The following is a 20,077-nucleotide window of genomic DNA, read 5'->3' as shown; positions in this document are numbered from 1 at the left end:
AGAAAACCTGGATTTGTGCAGGAAATGGCCCACCTTGATTATCATACACATTGTAAAGAGAGTGGTCACTTTGGATAAGCTATTGCCAGCAGGAGAGTGGGGTGGGAGGAGGTATTGTTTCATGGTGTCTGTGTATATAATGTCTTCTGCAGTTTCCACACTATGCATCCGATGAAGTGAGCTGTAGCTCACGAAAGCTCATGCTCAAATAAATTGGTTAGTCTCTAAGGTGCCACAAGTCCTCCTTTTCTAACACGGCTGCTCCTCTGAAACCATTCATAGGGCAAAGGCCTCCACTTGGAACGGTCCCCAGGCATCCATAAGGCGACAGATTAACACCCACGCAAATTAGGTTGAAGAGTTAGAGCTACAAACGGAACAGAGAGCGGGAAGAGGTCGGGAGTGAGGGGCACCGGCAGAGCTGGGGGGAGCCCAGGGCTGGGCTGGCAGGGGGCTGCGGGTCAGGAGTGAGGGGCACCGGCAGAGCTGGGGGGAGCCCAGGGCTGGGCTGGCAGGGGGCTGCGGGTCGGGAGGGAGGGGCACCGGCAGAGCTGGGGGAGGGCTCATTGCCAGGTGGCTAGAGGGGACCAGAGCAGACACCACACCAAGGAAAAACACAGAGCTCCCTGCACAGCCCCCCAGAACCACACTTCCTCCCGCTGCCCCAGGCTGGGCCCAGCCCTTCCCCCTCAAACTGCTTCCTCTGTTACCAGCCATTAAAAGCACAGACCTCAGCAACACTTCCTGCTCTAACCACTAGACCCCATTCCCCTCCCAGAGCCAGGGGGAGAACCCAGGAGTCCTGGCTCCGAGACCCTCCCCCCCCCACTCTAACCACTAGACCCCACTCCCCTCCCAAAGCTGGGGAGAGAACCCAGGAGTCCTGGCTCCCAGCCCCCTGCTCTCACCCAGGGAGGGAGGGGCTATTACCCAGCGCTGATTGTGGTTAATGATTGAGTCAAAGGTTGCTCAGGAGAGAGGTGACATCCCCGCCACCCGGGAACAGCAGGGCTCAGGGGCTGTGCAGACCCAGCTAGGCAACAGCTGGACCCAGGTAGGACCCACACCACTGCCCGGATGTGGCATGGGGTCTAGTGGTTAGAGCAGAGGGGGTTGGGAGGGAGCCTGGACTCCTGGGTTCTATCCCAGCTCAGGGGAAAGTGGGGGTCTAGTGGGTTAGAACGGGGGGTGGGGCTGGGAGTTCAAGCCCTCACCTTGTCTGCTGGCGAGGGGGCGGTTAGCTCCCATGTGTGTGTGTGGGGGGTCCCTCTCCCTGGGAAAGGGCTGAGACTGGACACACTCAGTTCACAGGCAGGGCCACGACACTGAAGGAGCCCAGAGAGAATCCCCCACTGGGGCTGGATCAGAGCTGGCGCCCCTGAGAGGCAAAAGGCCCCGTGCTCCATTCCCTGCCCCCCCGCCCAGCAGCCACCCCACCCCCATCTCAGTTACTGGAGGGCTGTATTAGTGGAATGAAGGTCAAGTTGTCAGCTCCTTGGAGGAGTGGAGATAAGACGCCCCGCCCTCCCCCCATCACCATCCCCCCCCCCCCCCGCATCCACCCCTTCACTGCCCTATTCCCTGCTCACTGACTAAGGGTCACAGGCCAGCTGAGCTGCCAAGCCGGGATCAGCTGGGTGGGTGACTGGATGGGAGACCAGCTGCAGGGTCGGGGGCTCTCCCGCAGTGGTCAGGGCTGGCTAGGGGGCACTGTGCTGCAGGGTGGGGCTCAGGACGGGGCACTCGCCCCTCCAATTTAGACTATGAATAGCATTTTCCTGGCTCTGGGAGGGGAGTGGGGGCTAGTGGTCAGAGCAGGGGGGCTGGAGCCAGGAGTCCTGGGTTCTACCGCTGGCTCTGGGAGGGGAGTGGGGGCTAGTGGTCAGAGCAGGGGGGCTGGGAGCCAGGAGTCCTGGGTTCTACCGCTGGCTCTGGGAGGGGAGTGGGGGCTAGTGGTCAGAGCAGGGGGGCTGGGAGCCAGGAGTCCTGGGTTCTCTCCCTGGCTCTGGGAGGGGAGTGGGGGCTAGTGGTCAGAGCAGGGGGGCTGGGAGCCAGGAGTCCTGGGTTCTCTCCCTGGCTCTGGGAGGGGAGTGGGGGCTAGTTGTCAGAGCAGGGGCAGCTGGGAGCCACGACCCCTGGGTTCTCTCTCCGGCTCTGGGAGGGGAGTGGGGGCTAGTGGTCAGAGCAGGGGCAGCTGGGAGCCACGACCCCTGGGTTCTCTCTCCATCTCCCCCCAGCAGATGCCTGCCCCCCAGCATTACCCCCAGCTGATCCAGCAGCACCGGGAGCCCCTGCTCCGCTGGCTCCAGGGGAGCCCCCAGCCCCTGCTGCGTCGGCTCCACGACAGGGAGGCGCTGAGCCAGGCGGAGTACTTCGCCTTGCTGGAGACGGCCCCCCAGGCCAACCAGGTCATTGCGCTGCTCGAGTGGGTCAGCCAGGGGGCCGAGCGGAGCCGGTGCTTCCTGGAGGCGCTGTGGGAGCTGCAGGAGGAATACGGTGCCGAGCTCCAGCAATGGCTGGAGGAGAAGTACCCGGAGAAAAGGAGACCGTGGCCTCCACTGCAGCCAGGTACGCCCCCCCCCCCCCAGGGGGCGCCAGATCCCATCTAGCCCGGGGCGGGGCACTGCCTGGCTCGGGGGGCGGGGGGGGGGAAGAGGCACAGGGGTCTGGATCTGAAATTTGGGGGAAATCACAGGAACGCCGAAAGGTTTCGCCTCACGTCAGCCTTGACAGGGGCACGGATTCCATCGCTGTGTCCTGGTGTCTTTCCCGTCCCTTCCTCCAGCTTCCGCCTTCAACCATCCCTCCGTCTACCCGGCTTTCTTTTATAGCCATCCACCTGGCCAGCTGTGTTTTTATGTCCCTCCAACCTGCCGTCCCTACAGCCTGTTTGATATCCATCATTCTTCCATCCTTCTGTGCCCAGCCAGCCTTGCCATCCACCCAGCCCTTCTACCCATCCAACCCCACATCCATCCATCCACCCACCCTTCTCTGTTTCCATCCACCCATCCATCTCTATTTCCACCCACCCATCCTTCCACCCATCCATCTCTATTTCCACCCACCCACCCACCCATCCAACCTTCCACCTATCCAACTTTCCATCCATCCTTCTTTTACAGCTACCCATACATACATCCAATTATCCATCTTTATATCCATCCATCCACCCATGCAACCTTGCACCCAGCTATCCATCCGTCACAGGGTTCTCTACTCACCCCTGGAGCGCCTCCTCCTGGCCGCTTGGAGGATTAGCACTTTCCAGGTCCGATGCCCCTTCTGCCGTGGGTAGCGCACCCTGCTGTCTCTCTCTCTCAGACTCCAGGTGCTCTCCCTGCACGGCTCGGCCCTCTGGCCAGGTCACTCGGGGGTTTCCCCCTTCCAGGGCATCAAAATCTTTCCACAGTAGCTGTCTCCAGCTGTCTTCTCAGTCACTGCCGAGGTGGTACCACTTCCCCGGGCCCGGCCTCTATTCCCGTTCCAGCCCAGCAACCTTCTGATCCACAGCCAAGGTCTGCACCATCTTAAACCTCGCTGCCCTTTCCCTGCCCCTCTCCCCGGCTTCCTTCCTTCCCTCGCTAATGTCCAGACAGCGACTGCAGGCGCCTTCCCTGCAGCCCCCTTTGTTAGGGGGCTTATTCCTTCACCTGCTTACTTCCCTGGTCCTTCTCGCATGAACAGAGAGCAACAATACCCAAAGTCCAAAGGTGCAAACAATTCGATGTTTATTGGGGTGAACTTCCAGCAAGCATGATTCCAGTTTCCTTCCTTAGTGTCCCCCTTCCCAGCTCTGGCACCACAGAGCCTTACACCTGTGTCCCTGTTCCCATTCCCCCCCCCCTTAGCAAAACATGATTCCAATTTCCTCACCCCCATTCCCTGTTCCCATTCCCCCCCCCTTAGCAAAACATGATTCCAATTTCCTCACCCCCATTCCCTGTTCCTATCTCCCCCACCCACACACCCACCCACTTCCTGATTGACTGCAGACTATATAGTAAAACTTGAGTTCGGCTTAGCTATACCTTAACCAATCATTTTACTGAAATTTAACTAACCAATCCTAACATATTGTAACATGATTATGTAACCAACGATATCCCACCACCTTAATTAGTTTACACCCAGCAAAATTAATTATGCAGCAGACAGGAACAATCACAGAACCAGACAGAGATGATACAGACAAACAATAGCAAAGTGGGAACTATAATGACAAGACAATACAGAAGTGAGGATTTCACACCCCAGCTATTGAGAAGTGAGTTCTTGCCAGGCAGGATGCTATCAAATTAAGTTGCCTTTTACATCTTCTAGGCACTTCCCTTTCTCTGGAGGTGATAGGCACTATCAGGACAGGATTGTATCCTAACAACCCAATAGCACCTTCTTTCAATGTGACTAGTTTGGGATGTGAGGAGGTGACCGGTAGATTCCCAGCTTATGGCTGCCCCTGCTGCTTAGCCACAGGCCTTAGCCTAAGAACAGGGCCTCAGACTGTCACAGTAGGAAAAGGCCCTTACACTGGCAGCCAGTGATTTTGAGTCTTTCTTTTATACCTCTAGAACTAGCTAAGTGATAAGAATACACCTAAATTCTTAGAGTATCGGCCTTTACAGACAGGCCTGAATATCTATATCCTAACACCCTTCTGCTGCCAGCTTCCTGGCTTTATCCCACCCCGCCTGTTCCCCCTCACCAGGCTCCGTCACCAGTCAGGGGTTACTTTGGCACCCAGTTCCCCTCAGCTGTGGCCTACCCGGTTACCTGGCCCCTTCTCAGCCTCATCCCATCTTCTTTATAGCCATCCCTCCACACATCCAATCTTCCACCCATCCATCCATCTTCTTTATAGCCATCCCTCCACACATCCAACCTTTCCCCCAGCTAACCACCCTTTTTATATCCATCCATCCCTTTTATATCCCTCCAATCATGCATCCAACCTTCCATCCATCTACCCATCCAGACTTCCACCCATGCAACAACCTTCCACCCATCCATCCATCTTCTTTATAGCCATCCCTCCACACATCCAACCTTCCATCCATCCATCCATCCATCTTTTTTATAGCCATCCCTCCACACATCCAACCTTTCCCCCAGCTAACCACCCTTTTTATATCCATCCATCCCTTTTATATCCCTCCAATCATGCATCCAACCTTCCATCCATCTACCCATCCAGACTTCCACCCATGCAACAACCTTCCACCCATCCATCCATCTTCTTTATAGCCATCCCTCCACACATCCAACCTTCCATCCATCTACCCATCCAGCCTTCCATTCATCCAACCTTCCACCCATCCATCCGTCTTCTTTACATCCATCCACCCGCACCTCCAGCCTTCCATCTGTCCATCTTTCTCTTGTATCTATTCATCCATCTGACTCTCCTTTTGATATCCATCCAGCCACACATCCAGCCACCTTTCTTTAATATTCATACAGCCAACTCTCTCTTTTTATAGCCATCCAACCAACCACTATTTTGATCCCCATCCATCTCTCTTTCGCAGACAATCCCAAACCTCCAAAATCCAACCACACATTCCTGCGGAAAATCCTGCGGAAAAACACCAAGAAATATGAGCCAACCCCAGAGCCACCAGGTGAGACTCCCCCACCACCCCCACCCCACCAACCAACCTCAGGAACAACACCTTATCAGTGAGGGATCATCAGCCCAAGACATAGGCTGGGACGGGAGTGGGGTCTAGTGGATTAGAGCAGGGGGGGCTGGGAGCCAGGACTCCTGGGGTCTCTCCCCAGTTCTGAGGCCACAGCAGGATGTCATGGAGGAGGTGTGGGCAGGGAGAGGCTTGGCACAGCCCAGCTCTGGGGCCCGGATCTGTGTCCTCCCCCCAAGCAAGATGGACACTTGTCCCTTGTCCGACAGGTGGGGAGCGCACCGGGAACCTGAACTTCCGAAAGGCTCCGAGCGCCCCACTGAAAGGTATGGAGTGAGGGCGCTGGGGAGGGAGGTCAGAGGGAGGGTCAGGGTGTTGGGAGGAGGGGAGAGAGTTGGGGTGGCAGAGGGGCCAGGGGAAGGGAGGGAAAGTTGGGGGGGAAGGGACAGAGGGGTTGGAGAGAGGGTTGGGGGCAGGGCCAGGGCTGGTGGGTCGGGTTAGGGGAGTTGGGAGAGGATCTTGGGGTTGGGGGCAAGGCAGGGGCAGAGATGGGGGTTGAGGGGAGGATTTGGGGGCAGAGATGGGGGAGTTGCAGAGGGATTGGGGGCAAAGATGGGGGTTGAGGGAGGCCTGGGGGAGTGGGGATTGGGGGGGAGAGATGGGGGAGTTGCAGAAGGACCAGGGGCTGGGAGGGCTGGAGGAGATGAGGGGCAGATCGAGGCGTGAGGGGCAGGTCCATGACCCCGCCCCCTGCTTCTTCCCAGCTGTCCTGCAGCGCCACCGGGCCTCCCTGCTGCTGCACACCCAGCAGCTGTGCACTAACACCTGTGACGCCAGCTCCTGCAGCCCCATCGAGATCCGCTACACCCCACTGCTGCTGCTGGACCACCCCGGCCCCGCCGCGCCCCCCGGGCACGAGCACCTGGCCCTGGCCACCCGCCGCACCCGCCTCCTCCCGCTCCATGCCCCCCGCCGGCTCCCCCTGCGCCACCTCCTGGCCCCGCTGCCCACCGAGACCCAGGCCCCCCGCCGGGTGGCCCTGAGCGGCGCCGCCGGCATCGGCAAGAGCGTGACCGTGCAGAAGATCCTGCACGACTGGGCTCTGGGCGCGGCTTTCCAGGGCCCCCTCTGTGCCTTGGATTTCTCCTGCCGGGAGCTCAGCCTGGTGCCCAGCCCTGTCACCCTGGAGGGGCTGATCTGCGCCAAGCGCCCCCACCTCCAGGAGGTGCTACCCAAGCTGCTGGCGCGGCCCGGGGACCTCCTCGTCCTCGTGGACGGCTTGGATGAATTCCGGCACCCGTTGGACGGCGGAACTGCCCGCCACCGGCCCGGCCACCCGGCCCACGTCAAGGAGCTGGTGCGGGGACTCATCGACGGGACCCTGCTGCCCGGGGCAGCCGTCGTGGTGACGTCCCGGCCGTGCCCAGCCCTCTCCGGCATCCCCTTTGATCGCCACTTGCTGATCCTCGGCTTTGACGAGCACCAGATGGAGGACTACTTCCGCCGGTTCTTCCGGGATGCCGAGCGAGCCGCTGCCGTGCAGGGCTACATCTCCGGCCACCAAGGCTTAGCCGGGCTGTGTTTCATCCCCCTCTATTGCTTCATTTTGTGCACCGCCCTGGGGGAGTTCTTCCCTGCTCGCCAGGCGGCTGACCCCTCTCCACCCACCACCATCACTGAGGTCTATTGCTGCTATTTGACCACCATCCTGGGGCACAGCTGGTCTCCGGAGCCGGGCGCCGGGCAGCTGGTCCTGCGTCTGGGGCACCTGGCGTACGCCACCCTGTTGGCCGGGAAGATCCTCTTCACCCTGGCTGAGCTGCGGGAATTCGGATTCGACCCCCAAGACCTTCCGGGCACTTTCTTCAACCCCATCTTCTCCGGGGAAGACCAGCAGGTCTATTGCTTCTTCCACTTGACAGTGCAGGAGTTCCTGGCCGCGCTGTACTGCGTGGCTGCCCTGGATCCTGGCGCTGAGGACCTCATGCCCTGCCTGGATCTCTGGTGGGAGGGATCAGCCCAGCGGGACGGGGACCCGGAGCCCTCCTGGACCTCATCAGGTGAATCCAGTCTCCTCAACTCCACCCGGCAGCTCCTGAGGGGCCACCAGTCCCGGTGGGACAATCTCCAGATGTTCGCCAGGTTCTTCATGGGGCTGCTGACCTCCAGGCTGGAGGGGAGGCTGGAGGGGTTGGCTGGAAGCTTCTCCGGAGACGTGCTGGGGCCCGTGGCCGACTGGCTGGGGAGGAAGCTCAGAGGAGACACCGAGCGGCGCCTGCTCTCGCTCCTGCACTGCGTGGCTGAGCTGCGCCAGGAGGGGGTGACGGGCCGGGTGGCCCGCGAGCTGGAGGACATCAACCTCTTCAAGGTGACCCTCAACCCAGCCGACTGCGCCGCCCTGGCCTACGTGCTGGGGGCCTCGGAGCCCGGGCGGGTGAAGAACCTCAACCTGAGCTACAGCAACATGGGCATGGCCGGGCTGCGCAGGATCCGGGGGCTGCTGCACCACTGCGAGACGCTGCAGTGAGTGTGGGGGCGGGTGTGCATGTGCCACCCAGGACTCCTGGGTTCTATCCCCAGCTCTGGGAGGGGGCCTAGTGGTTAGAGCGGGGGGGCTGGGAGTCAGGACTCCTGGGTTCTATCCCTGGCTGTGGGAGGGGTGTGGGGGTCTAATGGTTAGAGCGGGGGGTGGCTGGAAGCCAGGATGCCTGGGTTCTATCCTTGGCTCTGGGAGTGGAGTGGGGTCTAGTGGTTAGAACAAGGGGCTGGGAGTCAGGACTCCTGGGTTCTTTCCCCAGCTCTGGGAGTGGAGTGGGTCCTAGTGGTTAGAGCAGGGGGGCTGGGAGTCAGGACTCCTGGGTTCTTTCCCCAGCTCTGGGAGGGGAGGGGGCCTAGTGGTTAGAGCAGGGGGGCTGGGAGTCAGGACTCCTGGGTTCTTTCCCCAGCTCTGGGAGGGGAGGGGGCCTAGTGGTTAGAGCAGGGGGGCTGGGAGTCAGGACTCCTGGGTTCTATCCCCAGCCCTGGGAGGGGAGGGGGCCTAGTGGCTAAAGTGGGAGCCAGGACTCCTGGGTTCTGCCCCAGACTCCGGGAGCAGGGGTTACCCGGTGCTCCGGTCCCCTCTCACGCTGTCCACAACTCCGCAGGCTGCGCTATAATTCTCTGGACAAGGAGGCAGCCGTCATCGAGGCCGAGGTGCTGAGATCCCCACAGTGCCAAGTGAAACGGCTGCTGTGAGTGACCCAGGGCGGAGGGCGGGCTGGCTCGGGGGCAATGGGGCATGGGACCTTTCCCCCCTAGGGTGTGCCAGCTCTGATCCAGCCCCAGCGTGGGGACTGGCTGGCTCAGGGGGGCAGGAAATGGGCTTTGGGCCCCTCTAGCTCCATATGGGAATTGAGTTTGCCAGGTCTCAGCCCAGTTCCCAGCAGGAACAGGGACCATCTTCCCACCTCCGATACTAACCGACCCCTTTGCTGGCAGCCCCAAAAGAGATGCCAAGGGCTGGCTGGGCTATGGGGAGCGAGCCCCCATCTCTGGGGCAGGGGGGCGGGAGGCACCCAGAGTCATCGGGCTGGGGGGGATTTCTGAGCCCTCGGGTGGATCCCGTCACTCTGCTTCCCTGCAGCCTGTGCGGGAACTGTCTGGGCTCGGAGGGGGCGAGGCGGCTGTGGGAGGCCCTGAGGGAGAATCGCACCCTGGAGGAGCTGTATCTGGACATCACCAGCATCACTGACAGCGGCCTGGACAACATGCTACCCTGCCTCCTGGCCAACAGCACCCTCCGGCTCCTGACGTGAGTGCCTGCCGCTGCCCTGCAGGGGGCGCTGTGCTGCGGGGGGCTCTCCCCTGGTGGTCCGGACTGGCCCCGATGCCCCTGGGCGGCGCTAGGGGGCGCTGTGCTGCGGGGGGGGATAGCTCAGTGGTTTGAGCATTGGCCTGCTAAACCCAGGGTGAGTTCAATCCTTGAGGGGGCCAATTAGGGATCTGGAGCAAAAATTGGGGATTGGTCCTGCTTTGAGCAGGGGGTTGGACTAGATGACCTCCTGAGGTCCCTTCCAACCCTGATATTCTATGATTTCAGGGGGTGGGATGGGGAATCTCCCCTGGCCATCAGTTCTGACCTTAATATTGCATCTCAGCCCCGGGTGAGGGTCCTTGTATAAACAGCCTGCACGCCCCACCCCAGAGGTGGCCGCATTTCAGAGTTGAGTGAGGGATCCCTGTACAACCATCCCTCATGCCCCACCCCAGCGGCAGCCGAATCTCAGCGCCCAGTATATACAACGGCTCCACCCCTGCCAGCCCCTGGCGAGCAACCCCAATAAAAATCGGCCACTGCACCCCAGATGCAGCTGCATCTCTGCGATCCCCTGACTATTGTCCCCCGCCCCTGGGCAGCGTCGTGGGGAACCGGCTGAGCGAGGCCGGGCAGCAGATGCTGTCGGAGCTGAGCCGTCGCAAGCCAGGCCTGAAGGTGATCAGCACGTTTGAGAGCGACATGGGCCTGCTCCAGGCCTACCTGGACTGGGTGGAAGAGATCAAGGCCGACCCTGACCAGATGGACGCCGTGAAGAACGCCGATGCCTTGCGCTGCATCGTCTCCGTCCTCCGAGACTTGGACGAAGCCAGGGCCAGCCCTGAGGCCCAGGCCCGAATCCGAGAGCTGAGGAGAGAGATCAGCGCCCTCCTGGGGGAGAAGGAGTGAAAGGTGCTAGGAGCTGCAAGTCTCGCTGCAAGGCTCCTTCCCGCCACCGGGGGGAGACACCCATTGAGATCCCCCGTGATGCCATCTGGGTAAAGCTGTAGGGTAACTAAGGTGTTTGGGGGAGCTGGAAACAGGACACGGGGTGTTTCCTCTCTAGGGGGTGCCGGCGCCCATCCAGCCCCACGTCAGGGGACAGGCTGACTCAGGAGGGTGGGGAATGGGACTTTCCCCTCTCGGGAGCCCCGGCTCCCATCCGAACCCAGATTATTCCCATCTGAATGGCTGTGTGTAATGAACGGCGAGGTTCTCAGCTCCGTTCCCAGTAGGGCAGGCAGCCCCATCACACTCCCCACCCCATGGACATTAAGCATCCCCATTACCGCTAGCCCCAGCAGAGAGGTTGAGGGGTAGATACACCGTGGAGTCTGAACCCCCTTCTCCCTCATCTGCAGGGCATGGAGATAAACTGGCAGAGGGTGTGGGGTGGGATAGGAAGGGTCTGCCTGGGAATTTCACAGCAAGAACTGGGACAGAACCCAGCTGCCAGCGCCTGGGAGTTACGGAGAATCCCTCTCATTCTGAGCACTACAGGGGACATGACACACACTAGAACATATCTATTTCCCTGCCAAAGGGGGCAGTAGTGAGTACATCATCAGATCCATGCTCCTCTGCTAATTTCAGTATAAACTGGCTCCAGGATGGGAATGTTTTTATATAAATCCCCCTTAAAAAAGGGAGATATTGGTAAATATTAGAAATAAATAAATTTGTATTACTAGTCATTGTATGTACTGCTGTTGCCCCTCAGAGCTCGAGGCCTGGGGGCTGACGCCGATGCCCCACCATGGCGCTAGGGGGTGCTGTGCTGCAGGGAGCAGGGCGGGGAGGGGGCTCTCCCCTGTCAGTCAGGGCTGGCTCTGATGCCCCTCGGCAGCTTAGTAGGTGGTGCTATGGTGAAATATCGTCCCAGTTAGCTTAGGGAGTCTCGGGATGGATGGGGTGGAGGGTGACAGGTCATCCCACCCCTAAATCCTGGGGTTGACCCAGTCTAGCCTGGCCCCCCTACTGCCCCCCATACTCCCTAGGAAGACCCTTCAAACTCCCCCAATGCCCTCTTCCCTACCCCGATACCCCATATCCTCTTGAACCATTCTCCCCACACCGTTCCCCATATTTGGGGAGTCCAATCCCAGTTCACCCCCAAACACCTGGCACCCCCTTCCCGGACAGCCTGGTGCCCCGTCCCTCTCTGCTGACCCGGAGACCTCAGGCTGGGGGTGTGTGGATGGAAAGGGGGGTTCCGGGTGAGATTCCCATGTGGGGAACTGCCCCCACTTTTTGCTGCATGCTGGACCCCCCCTCCCCCATTGCTGTGTGTTAAGGACCTAACCCCTGACCAGAGCTTGATCCCCTCCTCGAGGGTCCTGATCCTTTTCTCCACATGCTGGGGGCCTGATCCTGGCCTTTCCCTCCCCCACAGTGGGTTGCCCCCCCACAAACCAGATTAGCCCAGCCCCCCACTAATCCTGATAGGCAGCAACTGGCTGCTGGGCCAGCTCCCCCAGCCCAGGGTGGCCAGGCCAGGAGCAGCTGCCGGTGGGGCAGAGCCCACCCCCCATCTCCTATGCGCATTTTGTGGGGGTCTGAGCTACTCCAGGGGGACCCAGCTGGCAGGAGAAGCTGCAGAGCCTCTCGCCCCATCTCGCTAAGCCCCGCCCCAAATAGGCATAGGCCCCACCCACATCCCAATAAGCCCCTCCCCAAGGAACTATGGTTCCCTACCATCTATGTCACCGCCCCCCCTCCCCCAGTCATTTTCCGGTCCCGCCGCTCGCGCTCCAAGGCCACGCCCCTCTCCTGAGAAGCTCCGCCCTAGCTCCTGCAGCCTTTCTCCAGGCCCCGCCCCATCTCGCCGCAAGCTCCGCCCTTCCCCCTTCTAGGCCACGCCCCACTGCGTGGCGCTGCGCGGTTCGTGCCGCCCACGGAGCCGGGACCATGGAGGGGCCGAGCGGGGCCGCCCGGAACGCGGGGTGAGGGGCGGGGCCCCGCCCCCTCTCCCACAGCCCCCCCCCCCCGGAACCCTCCTCCACTGCATAGCCCCCTGCAGCCAGGGACCCCTCCTCCCCACCATTGACCCCCCCAGGAACCCCCCTCCACTCTATAGACCCCCCCTCCACCCCATAGACCCCCCCGAACCCTCCATGGGACCCTCAGCTAGGGAACCCCCCCACCCCAGCCTCCCCCTCTGCTCCATAGGCCCCAGCCAGGAACCCCCACCCCCTATGCGATGCCTGACCTCACCAGCCCACCATGGGACCCCCCCCCCCGCCCATAGACTCCCCATGGGACCCCTCCACCCCATAGATCCTTCCCAGCCCCTCCATGGACCCCTGCAGCCCCCCATGACTCCGCAGCCAGGGAACCCTCCAGAGGGACCCCTCCACCCCATAGGCTCCCAGTCCCCCAGGGGACCTCCCTCTGCTCCACAGATGCCCAGCCTCCCACAGGACCCCCCAGCCAGGAACCCCCAAAAGATACCTAACCTCAGCCCTGCACAGGATACCCCAGTCCTCAATGGGACCCCCCAGCCCCATAGTCTCTCCATGGGGCCCCCCACCCAAGGACCTCCAGCTCCCCACGGGATCCCCCAGCCAGGACCTCCCCTCCAACCCACAGCCTCCCATGAGACCCCCCCCAGACAGTAACCCCCACCCCCCATGGGTGCCTGACCCCACAGGACCCCCAGCCCTCCATGGGATCCCTCTCTGCCCCATAGACTTCCAATGGGGCACCCCACCCAAGGACTTCTAGCTCCCCACGGGATCCCCCAGCCAGGGACCCCTCCTCCACCCCACAGCCTCCAACAGGAGCCCCCAGACAGTAACCGCCCCCCCGGGATGCCTGACTTCCCCAGCCCTCCATGGGACCCCCCTCTGCCCCATAGACTTCCAATGGGGCCCTCCAGCCAAGGATCCACAGCCCTCCATCCCATAACCCGCCCCCAACCACAGACCACCTGTTTCCCATGGGAACCCCCATCCAGCCCCAGAGACTCCATCCACGGGAACCCCCACTCCAGCCCCACAGATCCCCCCCCAACCAAAGACCTCCATGCCTCCCATCCAACCCCCTTACAGCCCCCAACCAGGGGATACTGCCCCACATGAGAACCCACCTTGCAGTTTAAGATTCTCCCTTCCTCCAGCCCCACCCAGCCAGGGAACCTCTTCCCACAAACACCCCATCCACTGCCCCCCATGAGGAGCCCCCCTCCATCCCCACAGGGAACCCTCATCCCAACAGGAATTCCACCAGTCCCCCCAAATCCTACACACACCCAGGGTCACCCCACAAACACAGCCCCCCAAATTCACATGCCTACAACCCCCCCCCCATGGGCCACCACCCCCCCTCCACAGAATTCCCATCTCCTGTTGGAGGGGGTGGGGTCTCTCTCTCTCTGACCCCCTTTTCCGTTCCCCCCGCAGCTCCCCCAGGCCCACCGAGCCCAGCCCCACGGAGCCGCCCACCTCGGACCAGACCGCGCTGGAGAAGATGCCCTCCTGCCCTACCCCCGTCTCTGCCACGCCTTGGGTCCTGGGTCGCCCCTCAGCCGGGGCCCTCTCCTCCATCACCGTGCCCGTCCGGCTGGACGCCCTCGCCTACCTGCTCAACAGCGCCCTCCTGGGGGCCTACTCGGCCTTGCCACAGGCACCCCTCTCCAGCGGTCACGGGGCGTTGGCCACGGGCCAGGGCGGGCCTCCCCAGCATGCCCCGGGCTGTGGGTGCCAGCCACGTTACTGCTGCGGCCCCCAGCCGGCTCGGGTGGGGTGCTGTGGGTCTGGCGCCATGGGGCAGAGCAGTGCCGGCTGCTCCCAAGAGATACCCGTGGGCCACGGCGGTTGGCAGGACTCCTTTGCGAGACGGGACCGGCGAGAGCTCCCGTTGTCGAGGGGCTGGGGGGAGAACTGGCGAGCAAGGAGGCAGAAAGATTTCATTCGCCCCTGGGGGGGGCAGAGGCTGTGGGGCGAGACGGACTCTGCCCCACGGAAGGCGGGGCAGTGGGGCCCAGGGAGAGCCCAGGGCTTGGATTATGCAGCCAGGAAGCGGAGCCAAGATGGCTGCTCGTGGGATGCCGCTGGGGCGAAGAGATGGTCTGATGGGGGGGCGAAGAGATGGGGGTCCGGCGCAGGGGAAACCGAGGCAGCCAAAGCCACCAGGGAAGACTGGGAGGCAGATTACGGGGGATCCGGCGCCCGAGGGGGCATCTTGGAGAAAGCCAGGTCTTCCCAGCCCAACCTCCCAGCTTCCCAGGAAGGAGAAGACTGGGAAAAGGAGTATGAGGAGTCCCCCAAATCGGCCCCAGGGGTTTCTCCTTGTCCACAAGTGGCTTCGAAGGTTCAACCGGCCTCCCTCCAGGAGAGGACAACGCCCCGCCCAGCGAGCAAGGATGGCTCCTTCTCCAGCTATCTCCAGAACCTCTTCTCCGACCTGCGGGAGGGGTCCAGCGCCGTCTCGGAGCCACGCCAGGGGAGAGGGCCCCCTGGAGGCGCCGCCGAACGTGGGACACGGCCCCCGGAAGGAGGAGGAGGCCTGAGTGGCCAGAGGCCTGCTGAGCTCGGCGATTTCGTGGCCGGATGTGTTGACGTCTCCAGAGCCGTTCCGGAGAACAAGGACAGTGCGTGAGACCCTTCCGCGGAGGCTGGGGTCTCACGGGTCTCCCATGAAACTGGCCACCCATTGCTGACTCCACCAGCCCACCGGGCTCGGCCCGAAGGCCGCAGCCCTGGGCGGGGCAAGTTCTGCCAAGGGTTGGTTTGTTAATAACCCCGTTCTTTTTCATCCTCCAGCGGTCTACCCGTCCTCCTCCATTCCTAGCCCTCTACCCAAGATCCTCCATTCCTAACCTGCCCCAACAAGCCTTCTAACCAAGATCCTCCATTCCAAAGCTCCTGTCTTTCTCTGTCCAAAGGTTTTGATGTTGATTTAGGTTTAAATATGATCAGAAATGGGGGTTTGCCTAAAAAGCAACAGATGGAGCCAGATTTCTGTTGCGTTTTGTCTCTTTGAATCTGTTACTTTCCAAGATTTGGTTATGAAACAAACCCAAATCCCCTATCTTCTACCCCAGAGTGCCAGGTCACGGGGGTTTGGTATCATTTTGTAACTAACTTGAACCTTTGCTTGTATGTCCGGGTTAGAAACCGAAGCTCAAAATTAGCCCCCCCGTATTCTGCAGATGAACGCTGTGGTTTGTGTCAAGTGCTTAGCATTGAGTGGATGCGTACACGCAGGGATCTGCCATGACCTGCCTCGCTTCACAAGGTCAGGGCCTAAATTTGTGATGTCAAAGGTCTGGAGATTAGTCCTGGGTTTAAAAATATATCTGTATTCCGTGCATTTTTACACACACGCCCCCGAGCTCTTACTTTGTATCATCACGTTTGGAATTTCTCAAGATTTGTGGTTTTCTTTCTAGGTTTAAAGCCACCCCAAGAGCCAGGCTGTTTGGAAGTCTTGTTAGAGTTGACCCCCCTGACAGCGTTAAAATGTGTTTGCAAAGAGAGTTGGATTGTGAATTGTTTGAACACGTTGAAGCGTTTCTCTGGGAAGATTGAGTTTGAACTCAGCTCTCTGTGGATGTCTGTATTGATTACATGGGTGAGCCAGTCGCTGTGCTGACTACACCAGAACTCGGAGTACAGTCGATTGATTGCTAAAATCTAGATGTTAGACATGCAATCGAATTTCTCTCGGCTGTGTAGAGATTGAAAAAGTGAATTTCACTTGTTGCATATGTTGCATGTGTCATATCTGCCGTATAACTTCTGTGCAATACAAAGGAAAAAATGGTGAATTTGACTTCCTGCATTGATGATCGAGCAATCATTCAGATCCCCCATTTTCACCGCTGTGTATCCCAGAGGAATCGTATTGCACCTAGAATTCTGTCTTTGTGCTAGAGATTTATACACGGGTTTATACAAAATTTCAATCTGATTTGTTGCATCTAAGACATAGACATGCAATCATAGACATTTGCCTGTTTAATGTATATAGCCCATGCATATATGATAGAGAGCCCCCCCAAAATTATATTGTCATGATCTACATGCAAAATAATTCTCCCCAAAATAATGTGTCTGCCATGTGTAGAGATTAAAATAGTGAACTGGGATGATTGCATTGGTATCCCAGAGAAATTATAGTGCCCAGAGAACTCTATCTCGTGCTATCGAGAGGTTTAATTTCCATGCGACTTGTTGCACATGTGACATAGAGGTGCATTAATAGAAATTCAGCGCTTTAATCTATATTGCATGTCCATTGTATCGCGTTATCTGATGTATCTTGCACAGAAATGATGCTGTTCTGATTTCTGACAGGCTCTGTACTTTGTGTGCTGTGGAGAGGTTAAAAAGGGGAATTTGGCTGATTGCTCGTATTTGTTGCATGGTCCGTGGGAGTGCAGATATGCAATCGGGCAACTTTGCCATTTTACTATAAAGCACAGAGAAATTACACTGTACTTAGCAAGAAGACAAGGGCGCTCTGTATCTCCGTATCGTGGAGAGAAATGATATCGCGTATGTGACGTCTATTCCAGCAGCAGCTTCTGACCCCGACGGATGATGCATGAGACAGGCCTGTGTCTGAACACCAGTGAGCGTTATTGTGGGATAATCACGTGGTGTGTGGGGGGGGGTATTTTTAACAGAGGCCCTGAGACGTTAAGAGCAGAAGATGCTTTCACATTCATCCTTAGAATCCGAGGGGCAAAGTGTTCCCCTTTGGTTATGGGGCTTGGGGGTCGTTAAGTCCCTGGTTTGTTTGTTTATTTTTTTTAAGGGATCATTAGCACGGTCCGTGTGTTTTACCTCAAGAAATAGCCTCCGATCTTCTGGGGTGTTGTGTCTTGAAAGGGGACCGAGATGGGATCCCTCAGGACGGGAGTCTAGGACCGGAAGCCAGGGCCCCCCAGCGGGTGCGGTGGCCGGGACCCGAATTGGACCCCGGAGAGCGGCCCCCCGGGCGGCTTCAGAATAACTGTCATTTAATGCAGCCTAGGACACGCTGGTGTCGGCTGAGTTCTCTGCGGTTGTGAATAAAGGTGTTGTTTGTGTTTGGGTTTTCAGTGAGTCGATATGGCTGAACTTTGCTTGGAAAGTTAGAGGATCAGGGAATGGGACACGGGGCCTTTCCCTTCTAGGGGGCTGTGACGATGTGACGCAGCAGGGAGGGGGGAGTGTTGACCTGGGAATGTGCCCTGGGGACGGGAGACCTGAGAGCCTGTCACCTGAGCCAGGAGGGGGAGGGGGAGGTAACACCTCTGCCCAGGAATGTGGAGGGAGGCTGCAGCAGGGAACCTGCTCGGTGGGTTTAGTTTTCAGTTTGGGGCTGGGTGGAGGAACACAGGGAACCCCAGGGCTGGGGTCTAAGCTCCCTGCTCCCCCAGAAGGACTTCACTGAGGGGTCCTGGGTGTACCCACAAGCTCTGTTTTGGACTGTGTTCCTGTTGTCCAATAAACCTTCGGTTTTACTGGCTGGCTGAGAGTCTCAGTGAATCCCAGGAAGAGGGGTGCAGGGCCTGGACTCCCCCACACTCCGTGACAACTGGTGGCAGCGGTGGGATCTACTGCACCCCGTGAACGGCGCTTCCTGCAGTAAGTGACTGGGGAACAGTAAAACGAAGGGGGATTGACGGGGACCAGGCGTGCTGAAGATTCAGAGAGAGAGACGGTTTCAGGGGGCGGTTAACCCCTGGGAGTGTGTCACCAGAGAGAAGGACTTTTGCAGTAACAGGGTCCCCCGGGGGATTGCAGCGAGCGGTCCCAGGGGCGGAGGAGTCTGCAACTCGACCCTGGCAAAGAGGTGGTGACCTCAAGAAGGACTGGCACACTAGGGGCTTTTCCTGGAAACCGTGGACAGCTGCCCGGCCTGCGAGTGGCCAGCCGGGAGATGTACGCTAAACGCCTTAAGAGCGACCTGGTGGAGCTGTGCAGGCAGAGGGGGCTGCGCGTCGGGAGGTCCACCAAGGAACAGCTGATTGCCCAGCTGGAGGAGAGGGATCGCTTGGATGACCCGATCCCTGTCCCTGAGGGAAGCCGCCCGGCGGACGCAGCGTGGGCCCTGGGGCCTGACCAGGCTGGGAGGGGTCAGACTGCTGCCCAGGACACCCCGAGACCCTTCCTACCTATGCCTGGGGGAGGGGTTGTGGGAAGCCCAGCGAATACCGAGGGCCCCCTGACCCCAGCAGCCAGCAGGGGATCCTCCCAGCGGAGCTCCCCATCCCTGGAGCGGATGCGGCTGGAATGGGAGAGGGAGAGGAAAATGAGGGAGCTGGAGGATCATGAAAAACAACGTCAACATGAGGAGAAACAACGTCAACATGAGCAGGAGGAGAAGGAGAAACAACGTCAACATGAGCAGGAGGAGAAGGAGAAACAACGTCAACATGAGCAGGAGGAGAAGGAGAGGGAGCGTCAGGAGAAGGAGAGGGAGCGTCAGGAGAAGGAGAGGGAACGTCAGGAGAAGGAGAGGGAGCGTCAGGAGAAGGAGAGGGAACGTCAACATGAGCAGCAGGAGAAGGAGAAACAAAGACAGCATGAACTGGAGCTGGCCAGGCTGAGGAGCAGTGGGGCCCCGGCTGCGGTGAGTGAGGGGGGACCCAAGACTGCAAGGAGCTTTGATAAGTGCTTCCTGGCCCAGCGGAAGGAGGGGGAGGACATAGATAGCTTCCTGACGGCCTTTGAGAATGCCTGCGAGCTGCACAGGGTTGACCCTGCAGACAGGCTCCAGTTCCTCACCCCCTTACTGGACCCCAAAGCCGTGGAGGTCTACAGCCGGATGACAGGGGCAGAGGCAGGGGACTATGAACTGTTCAAACAGGCTCTGCTCCGTGAGTTTGGGCTGACCCCCGAGATGTACCGGAGAAGGTTCCGGAGTCAGCGTAAAACGCCTGAGGTCACCTACCTACAACTGGTCAACAGGATGCAGGGATATGCCCGCAAGTGGACAGCGGGGGCCCAAACTAAAGAGGACCTGCTTGACCTGTTTGTACTGGAGCACCTGTATGAACAGTGCCCTTCCGACCTGAGGCTGTGGCTGGTGGACAAAAAGCTCGCGAACCCCCAGCATGCAGGGCAGCTGGCCGACGAGTTTGTGAACAGTCGGTCAGGGGGTAGCCGGGAGGAGTCCCAAAAGAACAGGCCCCCCCCGATGCAGAGAGAGAGTCACCATGGGGCCTCCCAGCGGGGAAATAGGGAGAACCCCCTCCAAAGGGGAACGCCTGGTGTCGGGCCCCTCCGACCCGTTCGAGGGGACCAACGTGACCTGAGCTGCTATCACTGTGGCCAGAGAGGCCACGTACGGGCCCAGTGCCCCGGGCTCAGGGACAAACTGAGCAGACCCAACCTACCCAGGGTTAACTGGGTAGGGACTCAGCTGGACGAGGGGCAGGCGACCCAGGAAAGGGGGGCTACCAGTTTGCCACCTGCTCAGGAGGGAAGAGTACCCCCAGCCAGCCCCGCCAGAGGGCTGGAGGCTCTGGACTCAGGGTGCTCGGTTTACAGGGTGGGTGCGGGGCTGTCCCTCCGGAGAGAGTGCCTTGTTCCCCTGGAGGTGGATGGGAGGAAGGTCAATGGATACTGGGATACGGGCGCGGAGGTGACGCTGGCCCGGCCCGAGGTGGTGGCCCCAGATCGGGTGGTGCCCAACACCTACCTGACCCTGA

The 20,077-nt window shown here is 59.8% G+C and overlaps 1 protein-coding gene across 1 annotated transcript; it reads left to right on the top strand.

Moving 5' to 3' along the window:
- Positions 1 to 1,042: 1,042 nt before the first annotated feature.
- On the top strand, positions 1,043 to 10,954 carry LOC141977546 (NACHT, LRR and PYD domains-containing protein 12-like). The gene is made up of 8 exons (XM_074939065.1): positions 1,043 to 1,054; positions 2,241 to 2,568; positions 5,529 to 5,621; positions 5,909 to 5,965; positions 6,404 to 8,162; positions 8,783 to 8,869; positions 9,262 to 9,429; positions 10,035 to 10,954. The coding sequence occupies exons 2-8, from the start codon at positions 2,241 to 2,243 to the stop codon at positions 10,339 to 10,341; spliced, it is 2,799 nt and encodes a 932-aa protein (XP_074795166.1). The 5' UTR covers positions 1,043 to 1,054; the 3' UTR covers positions 10,342 to 10,954.
- The last annotated feature ends 9,123 nt before the right edge of the window (positions 10,955 to 20,077 follow it).

Source organism: Natator depressus, chromosome 24, assembly GCF_965152275.1.
Source record: "Natator depressus isolate rNatDep1 chromosome 24, rNatDep2.hap1, whole genome shotgun sequence".
Lineage (NCBI taxonomy): Eukaryota > Metazoa > Chordata > Testudines > Cheloniidae > Natator > Natator depressus.
The sequence above is the reverse complement of the archived record's forward strand: the minus strand, read 5'-3'. Positions and strand labels throughout refer to the sequence as shown.